This window comes from Oncorhynchus mykiss, chromosome 25 (assembly GCF_057628025.1).
Source record: "Oncorhynchus mykiss isolate SJ-2025 chromosome 25, ASM5762802v1, whole genome shotgun sequence".
NCBI lineage: Eukaryota > Metazoa > Chordata > Actinopteri > Salmoniformes > Salmonidae > Oncorhynchus > Oncorhynchus mykiss.
Genome location: NC_143046.1, coordinates 19,544,233 through 19,571,958, shown reverse-complemented (window position 1 = coordinate 19,571,958; position 27,726 = coordinate 19,544,233). Strand labels below are relative to the sequence as shown.

Below are 27,726 nucleotides of genomic sequence, written 5' to 3'. Positions count from 1 at the left end.
CTTCTAAACCCAGAGGAGCAATATCGCGAGACATCCGTGAACGCTTGCTAAACACACCAAGCCAGAGTTTGGGGTTTGAGAAGTCAATGAGAGAAAGTGGAACATTCTTCCTTATTTGTCAATTTTCTCTCAATCTGAAGCAAAACCTAGATTCGAGCCAAAGTCGTGAGTAGTTGAACATTGTATTACTCCAACCACGTGAAAGTGACAAACTGACACGTTTTCATTTTCGTCAAATCAAGTATATCGAAGGAAGCCAACGATATATTTTGGAAAAACAGTTTCTGCCTATCTTCATACCAAATAATTTGTATAACTAAACCATTGGGAACAAATTAGTCATAGAACAGAACAAGCAAGGTTGCCAGAGCCAAGCACGAGTTAGCGAGATCCTATTGGCGCGTTTTAGCCTATATATGCCTATTTCCGTTAGGGAACGCCTCCTTTGTCCAGGGCGCGTGTGCAATTCGCCTTTGTACTCCTAAACTTTTGCAAAGGGTAAAGTCAACAAAACTTACTACCACATGTGGTAGAAGCCGATGCTTCACATTTATACTTCCGGTCAAATATCTGTCTCATTGTTCAATCTGTGTTCATACGTACTGTATTTGGGTGTGTCCTTTTCTTCAATGATATTTTGTGGCAGATGGCATCCAATATGTTGCATTTTACCGCCACCAACTGGACTGGTGTATAAATCCATTATACTTTGTGACACAAAATGAGGAAGAAACTTACCCTACCTACCCTTATTAAAAATCCTCCACCCTATTCCACTAATATTAACCCGTTATGGTCCTACACCAGGCAAACGGACACCACCACTCAACACACCCTGTAACTTCTGAAGTCAGAACTCCAGTCATTCCAATAAAAGTTATAAGATGATCTTCAAGAATAGGATTTGAGAATATGGAAGTATAGATTAGCCAAATTGTTTTACCTGAGCATGACCCCAAAACTATGGACTTATTAGCCAGCCCTACTCTGTTGTTTATGATTTTGTTGTCATGGACGACTGATTGGGCTCATTGATTCAAGTTGAAAAATCAATGCTGCGCTCATTGAATGGCATGTTTTGAGCACTACTGAAAAGTGCTATTTACATGTGTAAAATGAATGCCATATGCTACATTTGCTATTGTTTACCTTTTAGTTGGCGACACTTTGATACCTTGAAAAATATGCAGCTGTTTAAAAGGCAAATCCACAGGTATAATAATAACAAAACACCAACCCGCGTCTGTTTTGGTAAAAAGCTGATGGGCCTGGAGAAATGTAACCACTCAGATTAATAGACAGAGCTATGGATGCAAGGACTGACCATCCATGATATCAGCATGATCATTTTAACCATGTTATGAGGCTATACAGTGTTTGTTACACTGTATAGTGTGCATGCTTATATTTTGGGTTCTGGAAGTGTGACAGTTGAACTCAACTCATGAGGCATTTATAAGTTACATTCTTCAAGAATCAATGGATATATATATATATTAATATATTGTATACGTCCAAATATGGATGTAGCAACTACAGATTGCCCCTTTAAGTAAATCAAAAGTGTGCAAGTTTGAGCATGTGTCCATTAGGCCAATGGATTTCTTTTTATCAGCATCAATTAGATTGAGCAAAAAAGCCCCACATTTATTCAATAGGCTTGGGTCCACACTATTCAGCTGATGAAGAGGGCTTTTTTTTTTTTAAACAATGATTGATAGGCAGCTTACACTTCTTGAAATTAACCATTGTTGGGTTCAAATACACATTTAAATTTGTGAACAGCCATCCACAACAACCACAATCTGTAAGGCGCAAATTGCTAAATGAGAGAGCAGCAGTGTGATTCGTATAAATTCGCTAAGTAGATATCAATAATAAGCAGTGGTGTAATGTACTTAAAAATAATTTAAAGTACTACTTAAGTAGTAGGGTAGCCTAGTGGTTAGAGCGTTGGACTAGTAACCGGAAGGTTGCGAGTTCAAACCCCCGAGCTGACAAGGTACAAATCTGTCGTTCTGCCCCTGAACAGGCAGTTAACCCACTGTTCCCAGGCCGTCATTGAAAATAAGAATTTGTTCTTAACTGACTTGCCTGGTTAAATAAAGGTAAAAAAAAAATAAAATAAAAAAAAAAAAAGTAGTTTAGGAGGATATCTGTACTTTACTATTTACATTTTTGGAAACTTTTACTTCACTACATTCCTAAAGAAAACACTGCATACATTTTCCCTGACATCCAAAAGTACTCGTTACATTTTGACAGGAAAATGGTCCAATTCACACACTTATCAAGAGAACATCCCTGGTCATCCCTACTGCCTCTGATCTGGCGAACTCACTAAACACAAATGCTTTGTTTGTAAATTATGTTGGAATGTGCCCCTGGCTATCCGTAAATAAAATAAAAACAAGAAAATTGTGCCATCTGGCTTGTTTAATATAAGGAAGTTTAAATTATTTATACTTTTACTTTTGATACTTAAGTACATTTAAAACCAAATACTTTTAGACTTTTACAAAAGTAGTATTTTACTGGGTGCACTTTTACTTGAGTCATTTTCTATTAAGGTATCTTTACTTTTACTCAAGAATGACAATTGAGTACTTTTCCCACCACTAATCATTTGTGATATCCGTATCGCCGAAGGCTACACCACTGCTGTCATCCTGACCTCCAAGCGTTTATTCAAATTTGATCGTCTTTGGAAGCCGACAGAAGTCGCGACATTGGAAGACTTAGCTCGGACTGTAGCCTACAAAAGCCTATTGCTGCTCTTTTCCCGCGATCCATCAAATACATTTGGTGTGTCATCATAGTGGTCAATGACTTGTGGTTAGACTAGCTCAGGTGGAACAAACTTACATTTGCGCCCCAGGTGGAACAAACTTACATTTGCGCCCCTTTTCAATGCTGTTTTGAATGGCATTGAGAAAACAAAGAAGTTTCATAGATTGTTTTTCGCAAACATCCTCTCTGAATTTAAAAGTAATCCTCGAAGTAATGATCTAGTTTTTCAAAAGCATCTAATCTGATAACAATGTTTTTGCTCCACGTTCCATTACGTTCCATTCCTGCAGTACAGTTGATAACCATTGCTATGAACGCTAAAACAACCTGAAGCATCTATCATAGGGATCCTCTCGGGATATTGTGTCCTACTGAAGGCGCAGAAAATTCCTGACCGGAAGTCACTGTGTTTTGTTTGAAGCAGCTGATTGGCTAGGGCTGGGCGACGCATGCTCAGCATGACAGGCATTCAGGAGGAGCTAGCTAGCCGTCTTTGCTACAGACCTTGCTACAGTAGCTCGGAGACCAGATACTGTAGCAGCCAGCAATGTCTTTCATAAGTTCACAATTATGAATTATGATTAAATACGACTGTCGTGAATTCGTCATAAAATAGTTTGAAAGGAAATCTATGTGGACGTACTGTACTGGAGTTAGTATGTGTCTCGCTCGTGAAGTAGTCTTTGTCTACGTATTTGCCAGCTAGCATATAGCTAGTTTGTTTTATCTAGTCTCTTTAAATGCCATTAGCTACCACTTTAATTCAAGTATACCCAGGGGTGTCACCGTTGACTTTGTTAGCTACATTGCTTTTTACATTTGTGCTAATTTGCATACAACCGTTACTATTCGTGGTTTATTTCCCAGCACTTCAGGTAAAAGGATGGACCACGCACAGCGAGATAAGTTGTCAGAGCTCGTGGAAGAGTTGACCACATCTGGGGAACCACAACTAAATCCAAATAAACTGAAGGAAGTGAAAAAGATATGCAAGTAGGACGTTCTTTCTTATAGCTAATTTACTTATTCTGCTTCAGCTTTACATAAAAATGAGTAAAATTTTAATTCTGTCAAACACAACTGCTCCTCTAACAGAGTTTCCAACGACTACATTGAGCACTTCTACCACCTGACCATGACGCAGCTGGCCCAGGAGCATGCCGAGATCCGCCTGTCAGCCTTCCAGATGGTCAGTGAACTCTTCACCCGCTCACACCACTTCAGGGTCCTGCTGGTAGACAACTTCCAGGAGTTTCTGGACCTGACAGTGGAGACGGACTCAGATGAGCCTCTGCCACCACCCAAAGAGGTGGCCCGAAAGCTGAAGACCATTGCCATCAAAACTGTGCAAGAATGGCAGGCCACTTATGGAGAAGCCTATAAGAAACTGGCCTTGGGCTACCACTTTCTCAAGCAGGTTAAAAAGGTAAGAAGGATGATTACCTGTATTATATCATTTTAAAGGTCACAAGTAAAACAAGTAAAACAAGTAAATGAAGTGCTGTTTTGCAATAATCTTGTTTGTTTGTGTTCCTTTCAGGTGGACTTTCATGATGTTCAGGCCAGAACACTAGCTGAGAGGAAACGAGAGGAGGAGAGACAGAAAAGACTGGAGAGGATTTATAAAGACAAAGTTGAAAAGGCCACCAAGGAAATGGAAGGTGCACACCGTACATATTATTACTATTGTTTTTATTATCATTATAATAATTATATTGTATCACTTCCTTTATACACCAGGTTCAGGGTTTTCATGCATTGAGTGTAGTTAATGTACAACTTTTCTATGTGTTGTTTTTGCTTCTTCTCAGATGCCTCAGAAGAGATTGAAGAGTGTCTTACAGAGATAAACAACTGCATAAAGTTGCTTCTGCCTGCAGAGTTTGACCTCAGTGACCTAGATACCTCAACTCCAGCCAATAATTCAACCGTTTCTGTCTCTTCTGTGCCTAATGAGAAGGCTAGCACCTCCAGTGACCTAGACGAACAGCCCTGTTGTAGTAAAGACCTGGAGCTCCAGAGGGAACCCAAGAATACAGAGACAAGTACAGCAACGAAAACCAATGAGGAGAAGGAGGAAGAGGATCCTAGTGATGAAGACAGCGATATAGAGGATGTTCTGGTAGAAGATGCATTCATACGCAACACAGGACTCATATCTCACAAATACAGCCTGGACCTGAACCTCTCCACAGGTGAGTAGTCACTCACACAGGACAGTTACATCTATAGGAACCCACGTAACCTTTAACCTCTCCACAGGTGAGTAGTCACTCACACAGGACAGTTAGACCTATAGGAACCCACGTAACCTTTAACCTCTCCACAGGTGAGTAGTCACTCACACAGGACAGTTAGACCTATAGGAACCCACGTAACCTTTAACCTTTCCACAGGTGAGTAGTCACTCACACAGGACAGTTAGACCTATAGGAACCCACGTAACCTTTAACCTTTCCACAGGTGAGTAGTCACTCACACAGGACAGTTAGACCTATAGGAACCCACGTAACCTTTAACATAATTCTCGAATGAGTTATAATCAACACTTCCAAAAGACCACGCTGAATAAGAAGTGCTGTTTTTTTTTAAATGTGCCAGACAGGGAAGGAATGTAACCTTTCAGTAGTTTTCCTCAATCCCCACAGATTTAAAGCTAAAGGAGACAGAGGAAAATGAAGCAGTGGTGAACACCATGAAGGACCTGCACAAATTGCTCAGCACTAAACACCTGCCTGTCGTCCAGTACTGGGTTCAGGTAGGGCTTCAAATTCAACTGATTTTCAAAAACAGTTGCCTGTGCCCATCATTCAAATCAAATTGTATTTGTCACATGCTTAGTAAACAACAGGTGTAGACTAACAGTGAAATGCTTACTTAAGAATCCGGGTTCGATCCCAGGCAGTTTCTCAGCCGGCCTCGACTGGGAGACCCATAAGGTGGCGCATATCCTTGTCCTATCGCGGTCTAGCGGCTCCTTGTGGCGGGCCGGGCGCATGCACGCTGACACAGTTGCCAGGTGTACGGTGTTTCCTCCGACACATTGGTGCAGCTGGCTTCCGGTTAAATGAGCAGTGTGTCAAGAAACATTGCGGATTGGCAGGGTCGTGTTTCGGAGGATGCATGGTTCTCGACCTTTGTCCGTACGGGAGTTGCAGCGATGGGACAAGACTATAACTACCAATTGGATATCACGAAATTGGGTAAAAAAGGGGCTAAAAAAATAATCAGTCACACGAGGAATAAATACCCAGTGAATAACAATACAGAGTAAAACTAACATGGCTATATACAAGGAGTACCAGGTAGTAACATGGCTATATACAAGGAGTACCAGGTAGTAACATGGCTATATACAAGGAGTACCAGGTACTAACATGGCTATATACAAGGAGTACCAGGTAGTAACATGGCTATATACAAGGAGTACCAGGTAGTAACATGGCTATATACAAGGAGTACCAGGTACTAACATGGCTATATACAGGGAGTACCAGGTAGTAACATGGCTATATACAAGGAGTACCAGGTAGTAACATGGCTATATACAAGGAGTACCAGATACTAACATGGCTATATACAAGGAGTACCAGGTAGTAACATGGCTATATACAAGGAGTACCAGGTAGTAACATGGCTATATACAAGGAGTACCAGGTAGTAACATGGCTATATACAAGGAGTACCAGGTAGTAACATGGCTATATACAAGGAGTACCAGGTAGTAACATGGCTATATACAAGGAGTACCAGGTACTAACATGGCTATATACAAGGAGTACCAGGTACTAACATGGCTATATACAAGGAGTACCAGGTAGTAACATGGCTATATACAAGGAGTACCAGGTACTAACATGGCTATATACAGGGAGTACCAGGTAGTAACATGGCTATATACAAGGAGTACCAGGTAGTAACATGGCTATATACAAGGAGTACCAGATACTAACATGGCTATATACAAGGAGTACCAGGTAGTAACATGGCTATATACAAGGAGTACCAGGTAGTAACATGGCTATATACAAGGAGTACCAGGTAGTAACATGGCTATATACAAGGAGTACCAGGTACTAACATGGCTATATACAGGGAGTACCAGGTAGTAACATGGCTATCTACAAGGAGTACCAGGTAGTAACATGGCTATATACAAGGAGTACCAGGTAGTAACATGGCTATATACAAGGAGTACCAGGTAGTAACATGGCTATATACAACTAGTACTAGGTAGTAACATGGCTATATACAGGGAGTACTAGGTAGTAACATGGCTATATACAAGGAGTACTAGGTAGTAACATGGCTATATACAAGGAGTACTAGGTAGTAACATGGCTATATACAAGGAGTACTAGGTAGTAACATGGCTATATACAGGGAGTACTAGGGAGCAACATGGCTATCTACAGGGAGTACCAGTATCTAGTCGATGTGCAGGGGTACGAGGTAATTGAGGTAGATATGTACATATAGATAGGGGTAAAATGACTAGGCAACAGGAAAAATAAATGACAGAAGCATTAGCCTATGTATGTAAGTGTGTGTGTGTGGCATCAGTATGCATGTGTGCACGTGTGTGTTGGGGTATCAGTGTGAGTGTGTGGTTCCTGTTGGTTCCAGACTTGGTGCACTGGTACCACTTGCTGTGCGGTAGCAGAGAGAACAGTCTATGACTTGGGTTGTTGGAGTCTTTAACAACTTTTTGACCCTTCCTCTGACACCACCTGGTATAGAGGTCCTGGATGGCAGGGAGCTCTGCCTCTGTGATGTACTGGGCCGAACTCGCCACCCTCTGTAGCGCCTTGCATTAGCCTTGAAGTTGCCGTACCAAGCAGTGATGCAGCCAGCCAAGGTGCTCTCAATCATCAAACATGGATAAACCAAAATAATGGTCCTTTAGGACCTGTGTACATGTTCCAGGACAGCTTGATAATAATGTTGATACTATTTAGGACCTGTGTACATGTTGCAGGACAGCTTGATAATAATGTTGATACTATTTAGGACCTGTGTACATGTTGCAGGACAGCTTGATAATAATGTTGATACTATTTAGGACCTGTGTACATGTTGCAGGACAGCTTGATAATAATGTTGATACTATTTAGGACCTGTGTACATGTTGCAGGACAGCTTGATAATAATGTTGATACTATTTAGGACCTGTGTACATGTTGCAAAATGTTGATTACTATCTCCCAAGGTTTTCACCAAGGCGGGTGTGCCAGAACCGCTCCTCAGACGTGCCATAGACTTGAAGTCGTCGCTGGAGAGAGCTCTGCAGAAACATGAAGACCTGCACATTGACTACAAGGCCAGGCATCGCAGAGTGGTGAGTACAATGAAAACATTATTTAGCAAGAAGGGCAGGTGTCGAGAAATATAATAATTTGCAAGAAATCCAGATCATATTTTTCTCTGCATGCATTCCTCCTTTTTATTGTCCAGTTGTTCATGTGACTTCTCAGCCTGGTTGCAAGTATATATTTTTACCAGCAGAGGGCACTATTTCACAACTTATTACCCACGGAGAGGAAGAGGTTTACCGCTTGCCATACTTTTATTTTATTTAACTAGGCAAGTCAGTAAAGAACAAATTCCTATTTTCAATGACAGCCTAGGAACAGTGAGTTAACTGCTTTGTTCAGGGGCAGAATTACAAAAAAAATGACCCTGTCAGCTCGGGGATTCGATCTTGCAACGCTCTAACCACTAGACTACCTGCCGCCCCATATGAGTAGGGAAAGAGGAATACCTAGTCAGTTGTTCAACTGAATGCCTTCAACTGAAATGTGTCTTCTGCATTTAACCCAACCCCTCTGAAACAGAGAGGTGGCTTAATCGCCATCCACGTCTCGGCTCCCGGGGAACAGTGGGTTAACGGCCTGGCTCGAGGGGTTGACAACTATCAGTACGGTAGTGAGGATCATTTAACAAACGTCAGTGTGCAGATATCTGTGTGTGGTCTGTATTATCCATAGGTAAAATCCTTTTTTAAATACAAGTAAATAGATTGCACTAATGCAGTATGCATCAATTGCTGTGTTTTTAATACAGACATATTTATCCTCTTCACTTTTACATATTTATGTTCAGATCTTCTCTGAAAACTGTGAAATCCCACATGTTATTGTTATTGATTTTCTCATTGGAAAAAGTGAGCGGCATCATTGACATGTTGTCCATGGCCTCAATACCATTAATACCTGAAGGCAAAAGTCCCTCAAATCTAATTCCATGTTCAGCACTTCTGTAATGTCTTTTATTTTAAATTGTTTCAGGGCCTGGAAATGGAAGAACCACAGTAGTTGTATTTAAAAAATGAATAGTTGGACATTTGTGCGAGGTATGATAGCAGTGTTGAAATGGAACGCATCAGGCTGAGATTAGCACAGCGAGAGAGAATGGAGAGGCAGGGCTTCAGGTATTAATAGACAGAACCATTTCTCCCCCTCTCTGGAATACTACGCATACCTAGCAGTTATGAGACTCATCATTATGACACCTGATGTCCCTTTTTAACTGGGCAGGGAGAGCAAGAGAGCGTTGCGTTTGAGGGAACGCGGGGAAGTGACAGTGACAGAGCGCCATACTGCTACCTGTAAAGGTTTATCACTGTCAGACAACATTTCCAATGCCGTGTGATAAAGCAACAACTTAAAGTCCTTTATCATAATTAGTTTTTCCATTTTACCCTTAAAAGCATTTCATTACTGTATTCGCTTTATCGGGACTCTGACAAGGATGTGATTGCTTTTTCGACTCAATAAACCCGTGCTGATTGGGAGTAAAATTGAGAAATCCAAAAAGGTAAAGATGGTAGTTTAGCTGCTTCTCACTCTACTGACATAAAAACATAGACGTGAAGTCAAGGAACAAAGTAATTACCAAAACAACTTAACCCTTAACAGCCTTGTAGTTAGTATATTTGTATGCCTTCAGCCTGCAGGACTACACTACATTGTACCTCCTCACAGTTGCATAACATGCACAGAAACATTTATGAGATCCAATCATGGATTTGGATCATTTATGTTACGTTTTAATTCTATGTTGCGTTAATTCTCTATCGGGCTTCAGTGAGTACAACAGAAAGCAAAGTATGCTTGCTTTAAACGTATCCATGAAAACTGTTTTCATTCAAATGTACTCTTGACATCAATTTGATATTTGATTGAGCAATCCATACTCCATGTAGGACCCACTTCTCCGTCCTAGTCCTATTGTAAATAAAAGGGCCAAACCTTAACCCACATCCAGACTGAGTGCCTGCTGTACTGCAGTATACCTCTTCCTCCAGCAGTATCCCTCTTTCTATAGCAGTCAGAACACCTCTCTCTCTCTCTGTCTGCTGGCAGTGGCACCCATTTGATAAATGGAAGAGGTGGATGTGTCTGACACCAGCACTCTGCAGCTGGCTGGATCTCATTTAAGCACCTTTAATTATTGGTCACTGAGGTTTATGGTAAAGAAGGGAGTATTTGTAAAGCAGGCACCTTTTCAACCCCCTCCCCACACATTGAACATGCAGCATGGGATGAATATTGCGTTGTTTACCCAGATAAGGCATCTTATCAGGACCAGGAGGAAGAGCAGTAATTGATGTCTCTCTGTTTTTCACATTGGGAAACTGGAGATAAACAGAGAGAGTCTTTCCCCCTGCCTGTTCTGTGCTTCATCCTCACCTGATCAGGCCATGTGTACAATATCTACAGACTGACTGGTATTAATGTTAGCACCACTCCACACTCTGTCTGGGAGCTAACGTAGAGGCTTGGCAGGCCTAGTCTGTCTTCACCCTCTGCACTTCTGATCCACACTGACCACTGATCTGTACAGGGTTCAGTCAAGCACATGATCACTCATTTGAGATCAGTAAGCAGGATAACTGTTGTTATATCCCCGAATGTCATTATCTTTATGATGTTCAGAGACTGGGCCTATTTAATGTGAACCACTTTCAGCATGCATTTATCTAGACATAGTTCAAATATATTCATCAGATGGGCTAAGTAATAGTCTCATCATCCTATGATTGCGCCCGTGTCACGTCGCTGGTTGGCCCACTCTGCCTGTTCCAGACGTTCAGGATAAAGACATTGGGGAAGCTGACAGTGTCGTTTGGAGGATGTAGACATATATAACTTCATCTGTCAGGTGACCTGGCGGTCCCCTCCAGGATGAGGTCCCAGGGGAGGCCCCTAAGGGGCCCTCATTAGTGTATCCCCCAGACACCCAGTCCGGTAGTAGGTCTGGAATATGGACCATTACTATTGGCTGGTACCTATCTCCACCTCCCAAAGCATCCCTCAGTCCCCCTTCTGTTTGTCTTCATGTCAGATCCTGTCCCTCCCGTTGAATCTTATTTACCCAATAGGCCTTTTCTCACTTCATTACTTTATGACAGAAACTCTTTTTATCAAATGCTTCTACAAAGTACCACACAGTATTTGGACATGGCTCTTGACCACAGAACCAATCGAATAGTAGCTAGGCTATATATGCATGGTGGAAATACTCATTAACATCAATCACTATGTGACTGGAAATGCTTTCCACGACCAAAGCACATTTTGCGTTAGGCTACATTTTCTTATGTAAAGAAAGTAAATGCATTTAAATGATTCTTGCATTAAAGCCTTTACAATCTTCACAGAACACATTCTCCCTCCACAGTAATGCATAATGTAATATACTCCTGTATGCTGAGGAGATGGTGTCTGTCTGTGGACTTGTGTGTTTCTGAGACTGAATGCTGTCTTACAGCCACAAGGGACAGCCTGGCAGTGAGGGGCATTACATTGTCTGCAGAGACAATGGAGGACAACTTAAAGAGTTTTTCACCTCCAGCAGTCTTGAGTGTGTCCTCCGACCGACCGACTCGCAGCGCTTAATTCCATTCCCCTGGCCGGGCATTCCCCTGGCCCAGCCGCCTTGCTCCAGCAGCCCATACACCTGAGTTATTGGTTTGCTGTAATAATTACCTTCCAGTGAGAGTGGATATTAGCATATAAATAGCAGATGAACGAAGGACCATCACAGCTGAGTACATAACATTTTTGGTTTATAAGATTGAATGGGTTTTTAAATGCATAGCCATCAAACTTGCCAAAAGACAAATGAAGTTGAGTTGAGTTGTCTGACGTTGCCTCCTAAGATATTTTTTTTAAAGGATAACAGACTTAAGGAGTACACTGGAGCGGGCGCTTCCCAGGGCACAAAGTCATTGAGATTGCTTACACAATTAATTAGACCATAGAAAATATATTGGAGGGCACAGGGAGCACTTTAGCCCCCTGAAGGGTGTTTTTCCCAGTAAGTGGTGGATATATAACCAGAACCTCACCTACACCTTTCACTGGGGGAAGGGACAGAGGTTTGGACATGGCCAATCCATAGTTCACCCTGGATGTTTCAAAGCCAAGTAGCACTGGGAAGGAATGACACGGCAAATAGCACTGGGAAGCAATGGCACGCCAAGTAGCACTGGGAAGGAATGACACGCCAAGTAGTACTGGGAAGGAATGGCACCCCAAGTAGCACTGGGAAGGAATGCCACGCCAAGTAGCACTGGGAAGGAATGGCACCCCAAGTAGCACTGGGAAGGAATGACACGCCAAGTAGCACTGGGAAGGAATGGCACGCCAAGTAGAACTGGGAAGGAATGGATCATATTCTTATTTAATGCGCCTGCTTCTGTCTCTAAAATGTATCATGGACACCTTTGCAGAATTTTAATTAGCCTAATTAGGGAAATGTGTATAATTATATATATTTTTTTAATGTAAAAAGAACACACATTTTCTTGATTGAATGACATACAATTATTGTCTCTGAAATACAAAGGAATAAATAAGTAACAAATAACACCGCAGTTGTAGCCTAAAGCTGCTGTATTTGCTATGTAGACCATTCATGGGGAAGATATCCGTATAGTTAACTTAAAATAAAATATCTTGGAACTGTCCTGGAGTATTTTGTAAGAGAGAGAAAATGTGATTTTCTTTATACGTTGTACAGGATAGGAAAAATGTCTGTTTTTAAATGCTAAGGTGGGGATAAGGGATAGAGCCCATGTTTTAGATAGGCTTGTGTCAGCAAAATGTTTCTCCTCCCCATGCACACCCCTTTATAAGAGTTACAACGCTGTCATCTCAAGATTGCAGTCCTGATTTTATCACTGCAGAATTAAAACTAAAAGAATGTCTGTCGACCAGGAATTTCTAGTGGGCTGGTAATATTATTCCATGGGGTTTTAATCTATCAACGGAGAAATAACTGCTTTGGATTAAAGAAGACAACTGGTATAAACAAAATAGCAATCTCCTTTTCCACAATTGCTAGCTACTGGGAATAAAAGACTGTACCTGGGCCTGGAGTAATGTAGAACGTTTGTGTTGCGTTGTGGATTGCACTTTGTCTCCTTTTCCCTGAGTTTGAGGGTGGAATCCGCTAAATTAGAATAGAGTTGTTGAAGCGACCATTTCTATGGTAAACATTAAGATGGGGGATTTGGCTATCTCGTACCTTACCATTGTGGTAACACTTGACACTCAGTGTCATGACACATTATAACACGGTCATAACCATGTCATAACAGCTGACATAACTTGTCATAACCTGTAATAATATGGTATTACCACGGTCATGACCCATATATTTACACCTTTTGTGACATATATTGCATATTATGGCTGGTTATGACACCTACATAAGTGTCAAACCCACATTTATTCAAATTAGTTTTTTTCTTGTCATGAAGTTTCCTTTTGTTTGAAAGTGTGTTTCTTAAATCCTTTGTCATATTTTAAATAACTAAGATAATACACTTCATGACACTGTCATGGTTTTTACACTCTTTTACACTCACTCTGGTTTTTACACTCTTCCGTAGGTGTCATAACCAGCCATAAAATAACGCAATATATGTCAACAGGTTTCAATATGTGTCATGAATATATTATGACAAGTTGTTAGCTGTTATGGCATATTATGACATGGTTATGACCGTGTTATAACGTGTCATGACACTGAGTGTCAAGTGTTACCACAATGGTAAGGTACGAGATAGCCAAATCCCCCAACCTACTGTTTACCATAGAAATGATCGCTTTAACAACTCTATTCTAACTTAGCGGATTCTGCCCCCCAAACAGGGAAAGGGAGAGAGAGTGCAATCCACAACGCAACACAAACTAAAGTGTTACCAAAACCATTATTATATTAGAAACCATTATTATATTAGAAACCATTATCACATTCTATGAAATAGAGAAAAATATCCTTCATTTCGTCAAGTATCATACTGCTCTTTTGCTTTCTTTCTTTCTCTCTCTCTTGAATATCAGTAATTATGAGTTAATTACTATTTAATCTGATATGGTTGTAATATTGTGGGACAATTAAATTGGTCTTTGTGTCTCATAAGCGCAGGTGTCTGTTGTATTAAGTGCAGGGCGAAGGATAAGCCACTTATTCACCACCATCTAGTTGGCCTCTCTGAGCAGCATGTACATTACTGTGGCTCCTCTCTGAGCAGCAGGTACATTACTGTGGCTCCTCTCTGAGCAGCAGGTACATTACTGTGGCTGCTCTCTGAGCAGCAGGTACATTACTGTGGCTCCTCTCTGAGCAGCATGCACATTACTGTGGCTCCTCTCTGAGCAGCATGCACATTACTGTGGCTCCTCTCTGAGCAGCATGCACATTACTGTGGCTCCTCTCTGAGCAGCAGGTACATTACTGTGGCTGCTCTCTGAGCAGCAGGTACATTACTGTGGCTCCTCTCTGAGCAGCAGGTACATTACTGTGGCTGCTCTCTGAGCAGCATGCACATTACTGTGGCTCCTCTCTGAGCAGCAGGCACATTACTGTGGCTCCTCTCTGAGCAGCAGGTACATTACTGTGGCTCCTCTCTGAGCAGCAGGTACATTACTGTGGCTCCTCTCTGAGCAGCAGGTACATTACTGTGGCTCCTCTCTGAGCAGCAGGTACATTACTGTGGCTCCTCTCTGAGCAGCAGGCACATTACTGTGGCTCCTCTCTGAGCAGCAGGTACATTACTGTGGCTCCTCTCTGAGCAGCAGGTACATTACTGTGGCTGCTCTCTGAGCACCAGGTACATTACTGTGGCTCCTCTCTGAGCAGCAGGTACATTACTTTGGCTCCTCTCTGAGCAGCAGGTACATTACTTTGGCTCCTCTCTGAGCAGCAGGTACATTACTGTGGCTGCTCTCTGAGCAGCAGGCACATTACTGTGGCTCCTCTCTGAGCAGCAGGTACATTACTGTGGCTCCTCTCTGAGCAGCAGGCACATTACTGTGGCTCCTCTCTGAGCAGCAGGTACATTACTGTGGCTCCTCTCTGAGCAGCAGGTACATTACTGTGGCTGCTCTCTGAGCACCAGGTACATTACTGTGGCTCCTCTCTGAGCAGCAGGTACATTACTTTGGCTCCTCTCTGAGCAGCAGGTACATTACTTTGGCTCCTCTCTGAGCAGCAGGTACATTACTGTGGCTGCTCTCTGAGCAACATGTACATTACTGTGCCACTGTGGCTCGTCTCCCTGTTGAAAGCGATAACAGGGAGTAATTTAGACCTCATCCAAAGACAGTTTAGACCCTAATCTGCCATATTCAACACCGCTCACATGCGGTAATGAAAAATAAAATGAGGGGCAATAAGAGAAATAAAAAGCAAGCTTTGATCTACCTGTACTACTTGACATAAAGGTAATCATGAAAGCAATTAAGCTGAATAAATGGAAAGGCGTGCATGAAACAGTGGCTCATACGTGGCGTGCCCTAGACAAACCAAGGACATGAGAATTATGGGTAATATTTTATGAAAATGACCCCTATATTTAAATGGCATTCTGTTATGCGTTGTAGCGCAGGGAATGGTTAACTACCTTTTTGAGTAAATTAAAAGGCATAAATTCTGTTTAGCGGCGATGCTGGCTTCGCTTCATCCCCCAGGCAGAGCAGAACAGAACAGCCTCCCTTAGAGAGGGGAGGAGGAGGAGAGAAAAAAGCCTTGGGTTGCTTTTCACTTTTCATAAATTCCCCTGCTCGGATTCTATACCCCAAAAATAATTTGCGGCCAAGGCAGCTCATTGTTATTCCGCCATGATTGATGGTGGTCATTTACTCTCCTGGGGAGTTAAGTGCCCCTGTCATTCCTGAAGAGCGTAATTGGGAGGTTCCACAGGTCAGCGCCGGTGACAGTTTTCTCTTTTGATTAGTGTTAGAGTGATAGCAAAACGTACAGGCTGGGTGATAGATGAGCATGTGCAGGTAGAGGCTCCAGGCAGAGGAGAGGAGGAGACCATCACCTCCCCTCCTGTCCTGAACCATGCACACCACCTTCTTTGTTCTCAGCAGCATCTTCTAACAGACAGGCAGGTAGACAGGGGCTATGGACACGGAGGCCAGCATCAGTTTAGTTTTATCCAACTCATGCTCTGTTGTCTGAGAAGTGGGACGTAATAAATAGTCAAGTGCACAGCCTGAGTAATCAGACTTGGGGGGGTTTATTTGGTAGTGATTATGGCTGGAAGCCTAATACCTAGGCCGGTGGTTACCACCTAGTCCTCTCAGCTCTTGTTGAGTAGATCTCCCGAAAGCGATTGTGTTGAGGAAATACAGCTGGCTGGCTCAGAGGTGAGAGCCCTCCATATCGCTTGGTGACCCGGACTCTCTCTGACTAGCCTGTCTCGGGTTCCTTATCAGCTCCGCACACAGACACCTCTCCCACACCTGTGAATCAGGGCCACAGTACACTTATCGCTCCATCTGTTGGACAGCCTATTGCTTCCAACAGTTTTATTTCCTCTTCTTTCAGGAATAAAGGATAGGCTAAGATTTGGGTATTAGGTGAGTGGATTGGCCAGAACAGAGAGGTGCTTATGTGCAAACTGGGGAAGGGGGGGTAGTTGAGCAAATGTATCTAAAGGTTAACAACAGCCTTTAGATACCTTTACAACTAATACATGTTGTCTTTTCAGATCATTTGTAAACTTTTAAGTTGTCTGTTCGAAAAACACTACCTTAGTCAATCATATTGTATCAATTACAGTTACTGGTGAAAAATAACTAAGTTGCCTCCTGGAGAAACTCTTATGTAAATCTCCCTCTCTGTCTCCCTTAACCTCAATGACAAAATTAACTAAACAAGTGCTGTTATACGCACTGACAATTAGATGGCACAGTGGTCAAATAAACCACTACGTCAAAAGGAAGCGGAAAAAAATTGGATGTGGTCAAGTGGAAATTCCATTAAGGCTTTGAATTAAAATGTGAAGACGTCCCACGTTACTGCCGAGTTAGCCGTTCGGGGCGCTGTAAATCTTGTGAACACCCTGAGGGCCGTGGGGGATACCATTTGAGTGATAATCAGCAACCGGGGAACTGCTGATGAGGTCCTAATTCCTCTGTAACCTGTCTGCAAACAAACACAGAGACAGCAGGGAGGAGAGGGGGTAGGGGACTTGAGGAAGACGGGGGACTTGAGGAAGACTGGGAGAGAAGAGTGTCTCGGTTTATTTCTAGTGATGCAGGGGCATGGAGAATACGGACGGTGCTGTTTGATTATTGTGGTCCTAGGAAGAGGCCTAGTTTTATGTTAGGCAAGTAAGGATAGTCTTTCTCATGTATTGTTAGCTTATAATAAAATGTCTAACTAGCTACATTGCTAATGCATTACCATTTAGTAGTTTATTTTATTTTTAACCTTTATTTAACTAGGCAAGTCAGTTAAGAACATATTCTTATTTACAATGACAGCCTACACCGGCCAAACCTGGGCGATGCTGGGCCAATTTTATGCCGCCCTATTGGACTCCCAATCACGGCCGGTTGTGATACAGCCTGGATTCGAACCAGGGTGTCTGTAGTGACGCACTAGATGCAGTGCCTTAGACCTCTGTGCCACTCGGGAGCCCAAATGGTGAAGTGGTCCTTTCCATAGTCAGTCAACCATGTTGAGCTGACCCTGTACTTACAAAGATACCCTCTTCCCATCCACTAGATGAAAGCGCCGGAGGGCAGCGATGACGACGATGATGACTTTGAGGAGGTTCCGGAGAAGGAGGGTTTTGAACCCCACATTCCAGACCATCTACGGGAGGAGTACGGTGAGTTTGCTCAGCTGCAGAGGACCAGGGGCAGGTGCATACACAACAGGGTCACAGCCATACAAACAGCATCTGAGAAGAGCATAATGAAGAGTAATCCCAGTAAGCTCTCGCCCTCGCCTCAGGATATCACCACACACACATCACATACTATTGATTGGATTGGTTCAGATAAACATGATGAAGGTGCCAAAGAATGCCTCTAAAAGCTGGTTTGTTTGTAGAGTGATTGTTTAAAGCCCAACGTGTGCAGTGTTGGTAAAGGTCGTAGGTTAGGCCTCAGGCACGTTCCTGGCTGGTTTTAACTTCCGATGTTCAAAAGTACTTCAGCATTGTACTCAATTATCCAAACTGCTCACCAATGGTAAGTAACATAATTGCTAATTTACCTGTGCTAAATCCCCTTATATGATTTATGACCAATGTTCTATAAAAGGTCTTCCATCAATGACAGCAAACCAGTTTGTTCCAGTTCTATAGCCAGAAGTTCATTTTCCCAGTCTATGTAATTGCTAATGGCCTCAATATTGATATATGGTTGCAAGGCTGTAGCAAAACGTGCCATGCACAGAGATCAGAGGTTGTCTGTAATGCAAGTGGATTATAACAGCCTTGTGTCCAACTGACACTGTCATAATAGTTGACAAAGTGGCAATCTGCAATTACTACATCCATTTTTTTACTTTCAAATTAGTGATATACACCAATTGATTCTTGAAGAATATAACTTAAAAATGCCTCATGCTTAGTTCAATTATCATACTCCATCAGAACCCAAAATATAAACTTGTTGTCTTTTTGTAAGCAATGCAAGCACTGTATAGCCTCAAAACATGGTTAAAACTGTCATTTTGTTCTATGGGATGGTCAGTCCTCGCATCCGAAGCTCTGTCTATGAATTTGAGTGGTTACGTTTTTCCAGCTCCATCCCTCAGCTGTTTACCAAAACAGAGGTGGGGCTGACCGCTTTGTTGTTGTTTGAACTGAAGATTTCTCCTTTTATACCTGCTGGCTAAAGAAGTTCAAATTGAATCCTTTCTGGACATGTGATCAAAGACATCTTGTTTCAATGTACATTGTGTGCTCAGATTCAGCCTTAAGGGAGCCTAGTGGTTGGAGCGTTGGGCCAGTAACTGAAAGGTTGCTAGATCGAATCCCCGAGCTGACAAGGTAAAAATCTGTCATTCTGCCCTGAACAAGGCAGTTAACCCACTGTTCCTAGGTCACCATTGTAAATAAGAAACTGATAATAACTGACTTGCCTAGTTAATAAAAATAAATTCATGTTTTAGGTTCACATTACATTTTCCACCTAATTCCTCGTCATCACATTTTCAAACGAAACTGACCATGTCACTTAAATTAGATTTGTTATCTGATTAGCCCTAAAACCGTCCTCCTTGTGTGTTGTCCAGTGGCTTGATTGGTTTATTTAATGTTCTTAAAGTGAATAGGAACCAGCCTACAAAGTCTGTAGCATGGCCGGGCAGGCTACTTTGATGAGTGATCTATGAAGTGATCTGTGGAAGCCATGGAAAATTAACAATGCAATGCTGTTAATGAGCTCCTATTAGCCCAGTGCTGTAATTTACAACATCCATCTAGCCTCAGTCTCTCTGTAGGGGGGGTAGACCACAGGGAGTGGGAAGGGAGAGAGAATGCTCCCTAGTCTCCGTAGGGAGGTTAGACCACAGGGAGTGGGAAGGGAGAGAGAATGCTCCCTAGTCTCTGTAGGGAGGTTAGACCACAGGGAGTGGGAAGGGAGAGAGAATGCTCCCTAGTCTCTGTAGGGGGGTTAGACCACAGGGAGTGGGGAGGGAGAGAGCATGCTTCCTACCACAGCCAGGCTGAGGTGAACTCTCTCTCACACACACACACACACACACTCACAAGATTCTTTGTGACTTACATAAGGGATATTTCCTCATTAAATTGGAAGCAGTCCTCCTGGGGGTAAATAATTATGATTTGGTCCCAGAATGAATCTGGCAAAGTAGTGTTTTTAGTGGTACTAAATGTGATGTATTTAGTACCCGTGTTTTGACTGGATCTCTATTGATTTTGGCTTGAGGACTTTAACGGCACGTTGTAGATGTTTCTCCTGGCTGCTTTAGATGTTTTCTCACATACCTCAGGGATTTGGTACACATGAAGCCAAGTCAAAATACAAGATTCAGTTTTAGGACAAAAATAATAATATCTGTAGCTCTGGTGCAATCAACAATAAAAAATACAAATAAATAAAAGGTAGCCTACTCTTTTAGAAAAAATATTTAAATAAAGTAAAATACAGAGAACATTTTTGTAAATATGCACTGTTTTTTTATTTTAACTTATCAGACCAATCTATCAAATGCGTCAACTCTTATTTTCCTGTAGAAACCAAGCTTTGATCCAAAGAGAGAGGAACGAGCTTGGCCTTTCCCTTTATTTCTCTCTCCATTCTCTCCACTGCTCTTTTATCTATCCCTTTATCCCAGCAGTCCTGTCAGGACGTTATCTCTTTCTCAAATTTACATTTTAATTACAAGGCCTGCTGAACTCAGGAAAATCAATATACCCACCATTGGCAGCCCAGCGCCGTGTCTCCCTGCTGCTAGACCTCTCTATGTACTATTATTGATTTATCTCTTTAACACCTGCAACTTTATTGCTTCAGACAAATAGCTACCATTTTGGTCAATTTGAACAGAAAAAGAAAGGATTTGGTAGTATTTCACAATTCCTCAGATGGGGTCTTTGCACAGAACGATGCCGTAAGTCAGAGCGATGGAGGACTCTTGGATTAACCCAGGGATAGGCCTACGTCATGCAGGGAATGGGCTCTGATGAGGAAGAAGACTTGTGCCTCTGACCAACATTACATTCTCTTTTATTGTCCTTTTCCCCCTTTTTCTTGTTGGGGGGAATTGTTTATGTGTATTATTTTCACAAATACATTTGTGTCATTAATAATGTTTATTAATTCCAAATGATTTTCTAATGTATCTGGTCTGTTACTAGGAGAGGAGATGAAGATGAGGTTAGATGCTTACATGCGTAGCTGTAAGGTAACTCCCACTTTGTCCTCTGCGAGGTAACAACTGCTCTTTAAACATGTTTTATTTATTTGTTTTAATAAGTTTAAGTTGTCCCGGGCTGGGGCAGGTGCGGCTTAGAGCAGAGCTGTGATCTCTCTTCCAGCTTTAAGCTCAGTCTGACCCTCATAGAGCCCCTCTACAGCCCCTCTCTGCCCACCCAGGAGGTAATGCACAGCGGCAGAGCATCTCCTCCACCTCTCCCTGCCCTGGCCTTCACTTCATAACTGGGTTAACATTACCTACAGCAGGGTGGGCAACATCTCCAGGCTTCAGGGCCAGATGGAGATTTAGACATTCAGCGGAGGGCCAGTGTGTTTAAGAGGAGAGTCGAATGTTTTCCAAGAGGCTAGGAAAATAAATAGCTGTCCCACAATAATCTATCTGAGCTGAGCAGTGAGCACACAGCACTAAAGCAGTAGAATGTGCTTGATAAATCCGTACATATGAAAAGTATTTGGAAGTTCTTGATGTAATATGTAACGTATGGACACACTTCTCTGTTGGTCATTCCAGGTTTAGAGCCGTCCCCCTCCACCTCTGTGGCCTGTAAGAAGCCGGTGCAGCCTCCAGTAAAGTGTCCTGCAACAGGAGCCTCTCACACCCTCTCCAGACCCAGGAAGAGAGCCACTGACGAGGAGCAGGACCCCACCTGTGCAGCCGCCACACTCCGCCTCTTCAAGCAGCACCTCCTACCCCAGCCACCTAGCACCAGGTGACCCCTCCCTGCTTCACTTCATAGCTCTGGATGTTTATTCCACCTGAATTGGGATTTGGGATGGCTACTTTGGAAATATGTCTGTCTCGACCAAAGAGAAGAACCACAGCCTCAACGACTTGTGACTACTGTTTTCCATCTCTCTCTAGCTCTGCAGCAGGAGGTCATGTGGACCCCACATACCAGGCTAGTGAGGACAGGGACAAAGCTCCAGTCATCCCCTTCGGTTTGGACCTCTACTACTGGGGAGAGGAGCAACCCACTGCAGGCAAAATCATCAAGTACATACAGCCTCCCAACTTCCTCCATGACTAGCATGTTTTATTGAGTATACATTGAAATTTAACTACTGCACAGAGCTGAACTTTTCACTAAGTTTTCATTGGTTTTGATATGGCCACTAGAGAGCACTATTGTATGTTCAGAGTCACTGTAAAGCTGTTATTAGAGATAAACAGTGTTATGAGTTCTGAAAAGAGACTCTCCCATAATACTTCTGATTAAATTCTCAGCTAATAGCTATACCATTGCTACAGATTGATATTAGTAAAGAGCATGGACAGTTCTTCACACCCCTCCCTCTATCCTGGTGTCCAGGAATAGCTCCCAGCACCAGTTCTGGGTTCCCAACGAGGTAGAGGAAGAGGTGGAGAATAAGGAGCTGGCTGCCCAGATGAAGTCCAGGTACATCACGTTCGCTGGCCGCTTCCAGCCCGTCAAGCACAGGTGCAAAACCCCCATGCCCAACGGAGGCCTCTGTGAACGCCAGGACCGAGTCAAGGTGAGCGTTTAAGTTTTTGGTGAAAGTATTACAACTGTCATTGTAATTTCTATTTTTGTATATATTCTACTGGTAATAAGTTTAGATACCAGTAAGTGAGGCTTTGCAGTTAGGCAGAATTAGAGTGAAAGTGACATGTAGAGAGAGGATCGTTGTTGATGAGGCCAGGAATGTCTGATTCCCATAGTGTCCTTTCCATGGGCCGATCATCCCACGAGACGAGCTGGGAAAACCCACCAACCCTGAGGACGCTGTGCGGCTGGAGAAAGAGGAATGGAAACGTAGAGAGGACCAGCCTGGTGAGGGACATAAGAGGGCTCCTATTAGACACTTCAATTCCAAAAAAGTACAACTGAAAAAAACCTTTGTATAAGTATCTAGCTCACAGCAGACACAGTAATGGAAGTAATATTCTAAAGGAAATCTGATGGCGTTGATAGGTTCCCTTTCATAAAGGTCTTACCAATATCTGCCCTGTGCAGTGGCAGCTCTCTCTGGTCTAGTCTGTGGTAAAGAAGGAGAGATAATGGAAACACTTCCTGCTTCTGACTCCTCCCCCAGAACTCTCCATCACTCCCAGTCCCAGGCTCCCTCAAAACTGTCCATCACTCCCAGGCTCCCTCAAAACTGTCCATCACTCCCAGGCTCCCTCAAAACTGTCCATCAGTCCCAGCCTCCTTCAGAAATGTCCATCAGTCCCAGTCTCCCTCAGAACTATCCATCACTCCCAGCCTCCCTCAGAACTGTTTATCACTCCCATCCCATCACACAAAGGGCAGGAGCAAGACGGCACCAGAGTCAGGGAGCCAGGGGTTCTTCCACAGCACGGGGATGAGGGCCTTTTTAGTTCAGGAAAAGATGAACTGATGGAATCACAGTCATCATCAATACCCCTGATAATGGACTGCTGTTTCTGTCTCTGGGCTCTCTCTTTCTCTATCCTGGAGGCCGCACTAAAAGCCAATTAAGGGTGTGTTGGCTGCTGCCAGCGGGGCGTCGGATGTGCTTTCTCTGCCTGCAGTCACTTGTTAACAAACAGGTATCGGGGCCAGCTGACTCGGGCGGCCGCTGGCCACTGGCTTGTGAAATAGCATCTTTTGTAACTAACTACACTATTGATCCCCCACTCCATCAGTGCTGTAGACTCATCCAGACGCTGCCACACAGTGTGTCTCTGGCTCTATGGCCACAGTGTCTCAGCACAGCAGCATGCCGGCCCACCAGGCCACCCGCCAGGCCACCCACACCAGCCCTATAAGGACCTGCAGAGATCCATCAATCCTCTCTGCCTGCCTGGTCACTCCACTCACTCTCATAGGGCACTATTGATTTTTACTCTTAACGCCCTCAAATAGTTTCTTAGTGTGGCCCCACACACTCATAGGTTGTATTTTGGATTCTGTATGAACTAACCGATGTCAGGGTCTCTGACTGTTGTCAGGCAGAAAGAGAGGTAGACCCTGGCTTGTAGACATTGCAGCACTTTTATCTTTCGATGCCAATTCTATCCTAAATATTAACTCCATTGTCAAACCATTCCATACTCTCAAAATAGGTTTGGTCAGGCTGTGATAGATGATCAAGTTAACGCTGTTAAAATTGCATGTCTTCAATGTCTGAGAGAAACAGTTACGGTTCATGATCAGTCTTTGGCACATTAAGGTATAAGTAGGTTTTAATTAGAGTTCCCAATTATATTCATGACAATTAGTTAATTTGCTATTTGGCTCAAGATGGCTAAAACTGAATTTAGTAATAAAGTTAGACAGAATATTTGATTAATGATACTCCAGGCTTGTATTGAGGAGTTATTTCAATACAGTTATTATAGCAGCTATTTTCCACACTCCAAAACCCCTAGGTTATTCCCCTGAAATTACATTTACATCAGAGAAATTGTTCAAAAATCACAGTCTCAACAAGTGTATGTTTATTTTTGGATAACAGCAGAGTCCGTAGGCACAGGCCAGGACTGCTCCCGAGGCTCTGTCTGTGTGGAGTGTCAGTCCAGGCTCCCAGCTGTCTGTGTGGAGTGTCAGTCCAGGCTCCCGAGGCTCTGTCTGTGTGGAGTGTCAGTCCAGGCTCCCGAGGCTCTGTCGGTGTGGAGTGTCAGTCCAGGCTTCCGAGGCTTTGTCTGTGTGGAGTGTCAGTCCAGGCTCCCGAGGCTCTGTCTGTGTGGAGTGTCAGTCCAGGCTCCCAGCTGTCTGTGTGGAGTGTCAGTCCAGGCTCCCAGTTGTCTGTGTGGAGTGTCAGTCCAGGCTCCCAGTTGTCTGTGTGGAGTGTCAGTCCAGGCTTCCGAGGCTCTCTCTGTGTGGCGTGTCAGTCCAGGCTTCCGAGGCTCTGTCTGTGTGGAGTGTCAGTCCAGGCTTCCGAGGCTCTGTCTGTGTGGAGTGTCAGTCCAAGCTCCCAGCTGCCTGTGTGGTGTGTGTATGGAGTGTCTGTGGTGGGTGGACGGACACAGCTGGAGTGGACGCGAGGCTGTTGACAGAGAAAAGGCCCCTGCTGCAGGGGCTTCAGACAGCTTAACTTAATAAGGGCTCTCTCTCTCCTTCTCTCATCCTGGGGATAGGAATGAAAGCACACAAAAGGCAGGACTTAACCACAGAGGGATCACAGGGCTCATGTAATAGGGGGCTTTCACCATCCCCACCCGACCCTGCCTGCCACCCCAGGGGAGACGAACACCCCCCACTCCAAATTAATTTGTAACTAAAATTGGTGCCCCTTTTTTACAGGCTCTCACATGTCGCTCTCAGGGGTGATTGAGGAGAGCCCTAACGCTGGACCCAAAATACCAAACATTTTTTCAATTATTTTCTCGTTTGTTGTCGTTATGAGGCTGAGTTGATGGTGCAGTTAACCTATTCCATCAAGGTCAGGCGTAGCTTTGGAGCGGGCCATCACAGCCATGATTAATCCTCCATACCATCAACATCCTCCTGTAGGACCTTGGAACACACACTGTATGTCTCTGACTCGGTCTCTTACAGCCTCATCAGGTCTTCAACACTGTGTTGTCTGTAAGAGTCATTTTAACTTTGTCCTTTATTTAAAACCATAATCCAGTGTTTGGTTGTCTTTTCAATTTGTCCTGTATTTGAATGTTTGGACATGCTCGTCTTCTGGTCCATCCAAGTGTTCGGAGTAAATGGATGTTCATGTTTAGGTCTACCGTGTGTGATTGGATGTCTGCTGATACACACCATGTTTAGGTCGGAGTGTCTACCGTGTGTGATTGGATCTCTGCAGATACACACCATGTTTAGGTCGGAGTGTCTACCGTGTGTGATTGGGGAAAGGGGGATACCTAGTCAGTTGTACAACTGAATGTATTCAACTGAAATGTGTCTTCTGCATTTAATCCAACCCCTCTGAATCTGAGTGTCTACCGTGTGTGATTGGATGTCTACAGACTACACGCCATATTTAGGTCTGGTAATCTAAGTTTATTTGATTGTTTAGACTGGCGGGACCCTGAGCTGATGAGGGACATAGAGCTTGCCACTGGGGAGGACCTGGGGTCCTCCAAAACCTTTGGGAAGGGCAAGAAAGGCAAGGGGAAGGGCAAGAAGAAGAAGTTCCCCAACCTCAGTGATCTGAAGAAGGGTGTTAACACTTCACGCTCCAGACTAGAGAAGAAGGTTTTCAACCCGTAAGTACTGCAACAAGTGGCTGTCTCTTGTGTTTAACTTAAAGGAATATTACCCCAACACAATGGATACATGACCTTGCACTCACTAGACGTTGGGTGTTTAATAGATGTATTATTTAAATATAAATATACTGTGTATATATATACTGTAACCTTGTTGCACTTGGCTTAAACGTCCAATGTGTAACTATTTACTTGTCCGTGTACTGTATAGTTTCAAATTCCCAATGTGTATTTGAGAGGATTAATGATTATTCAAACCTCACCTTAACACTTACTGTAGGATAACTGGTGTTCGTGATAGGATGTAACCATTTTTAAACACCGGTAATTCTAAACCTTTCCTACTTTATTTTTCAGGAGCTCCATGAGGCGAGTGACAGACGTCATGAATAAAATGGACAAATTGAAACACGCAAAGTTTGCAAACCAATTTAATTATGCACTGAATTAACAGGAAGTTGAGGAGGCCAGTGGATTTATAATCCTCAAGTACTGTACTGGTAGAAATGACTTCTAAATGGAGACTTCTACTACATTCACATCTCATGTCCATGTAACAACATGTTGAATTGCGTCACATTTATGCTTTCTATTATGTAAAAAAAAAAAAAAAAATGTTTTTAGGAAATAATTTGTCAAGTAATGTTATTTATTGATTTATGTGTAACATAAGGGAAAATGTAGTGCCAATCTTTGTCACCAGTTAGCTATTTACACTTAATGTAGTCCCCCCTTGGGATTTTCAATGGCAGAACTCTTTTTACAATTATCACAACCATTGACTGCTTAATGTATCAATGCTATTATGTGGAAGTGGTAACCTAACTGTTGTGACAGGCAGCTTTTAACAAGTGTTGCTCTTGACTCCCATACAGTTCTGTGTCTGAGTTTGAAAGCACTGTAAGGGCTTATAGAAACGTCTATAGGTTGCCAATAACTGCCCTGCATCAGACCTCTCTGGACTGTTAGAGAAAGACAGCCTGTGAATCAATATGAATAATTTAATATTCACCTGACAAAAATATCTTCCCTTTTTTTTATATATATGTTTTCTCTGTTGTGTAGTAGTATGATGATAGTGAATGTGCTTGTGTTGGATTAGTACATGTTGATTGCAAGGAGGGATATCTTCAGGCCCGGTTGTTGGCTGTTTTGGTTTGGGCAGGTCTGGTTTGGAGGCATTGAAACAGTACTGTCTACTAGTCATTGGGAGCACATTAAACTAATTGTTTGCACATAAGCTGTCGTTCTTTAATACTGAAATGTATTTAACATTCCTGGGATAAAAGTTTACCTCATTCAGTCCACTGTGCCAGCTGCTCAAATATTATTTGATGAGCCCCAATTTGCGCCTTTGTTTCTATTTGGGCATGTCCGCCAAATTTTCTTGCATTATTGTTTACATAACATCTGAAAATCTACTTTATAAAAATGTTTAAAAATAAGAATCACCTTCTAGCTCCCTACATCACTGGAAAGTTGCCCAGGGATTCAACATGCGTTTGGAATGTCATATTTTTAATGACCGAGCAAGTGTCTGCTTGAGTCATGCATTTAAAAACAAGA

The 27,726-nt window shown here is 43.0% G+C and overlaps 1 protein-coding gene across 5 annotated transcripts; it reads left to right on the top strand.

Annotated features, from left to right (window-relative positions):
- The first annotated feature begins 11 nt into the window (after positions 1-11).
- uvssa (UV-stimulated scaffold protein A) lies at positions 12-27,400 on the top strand. 5 transcript variants are annotated; one of them, XM_036969773.2, is made up of 14 exons: positions 12-165; positions 3,658-3,783; positions 3,886-4,216; positions 4,331-4,451; positions 4,602-4,985; positions 5,439-5,548; positions 8,000-8,128; positions 17,824-17,929; positions 21,523-21,721; positions 21,874-22,005; positions 22,322-22,505; positions 22,693-22,804; positions 25,968-26,157; positions 26,518-27,400. In XM_036969773.2, exons 2-14 carry the CDS (start codon positions 3,674-3,676, stop codon positions 26,609-26,611), a joined length of 2,202 nt encoding a protein of 733 aa, XP_036825668.1. In that variant the 5' UTR covers positions 12-165; positions 3,658-3,673; the 3' UTR covers positions 26,612-27,400. The 5 variants fall into 5 exon arrangements, 3 of the variants coding, with proteins under 3 accessions (XP_036825668.1, XP_021439222.1, XP_021439224.1); XM_021583547.3 differs by lacking the exon at positions 12-165 and adding an exon at positions 3,211-3,446; XM_021583549.3 differs by lacking the exon at positions 12-165 and adding an exon at positions 3,242-3,442.
- Positions 27,401-27,726: the final 326 nt, after the last annotated feature.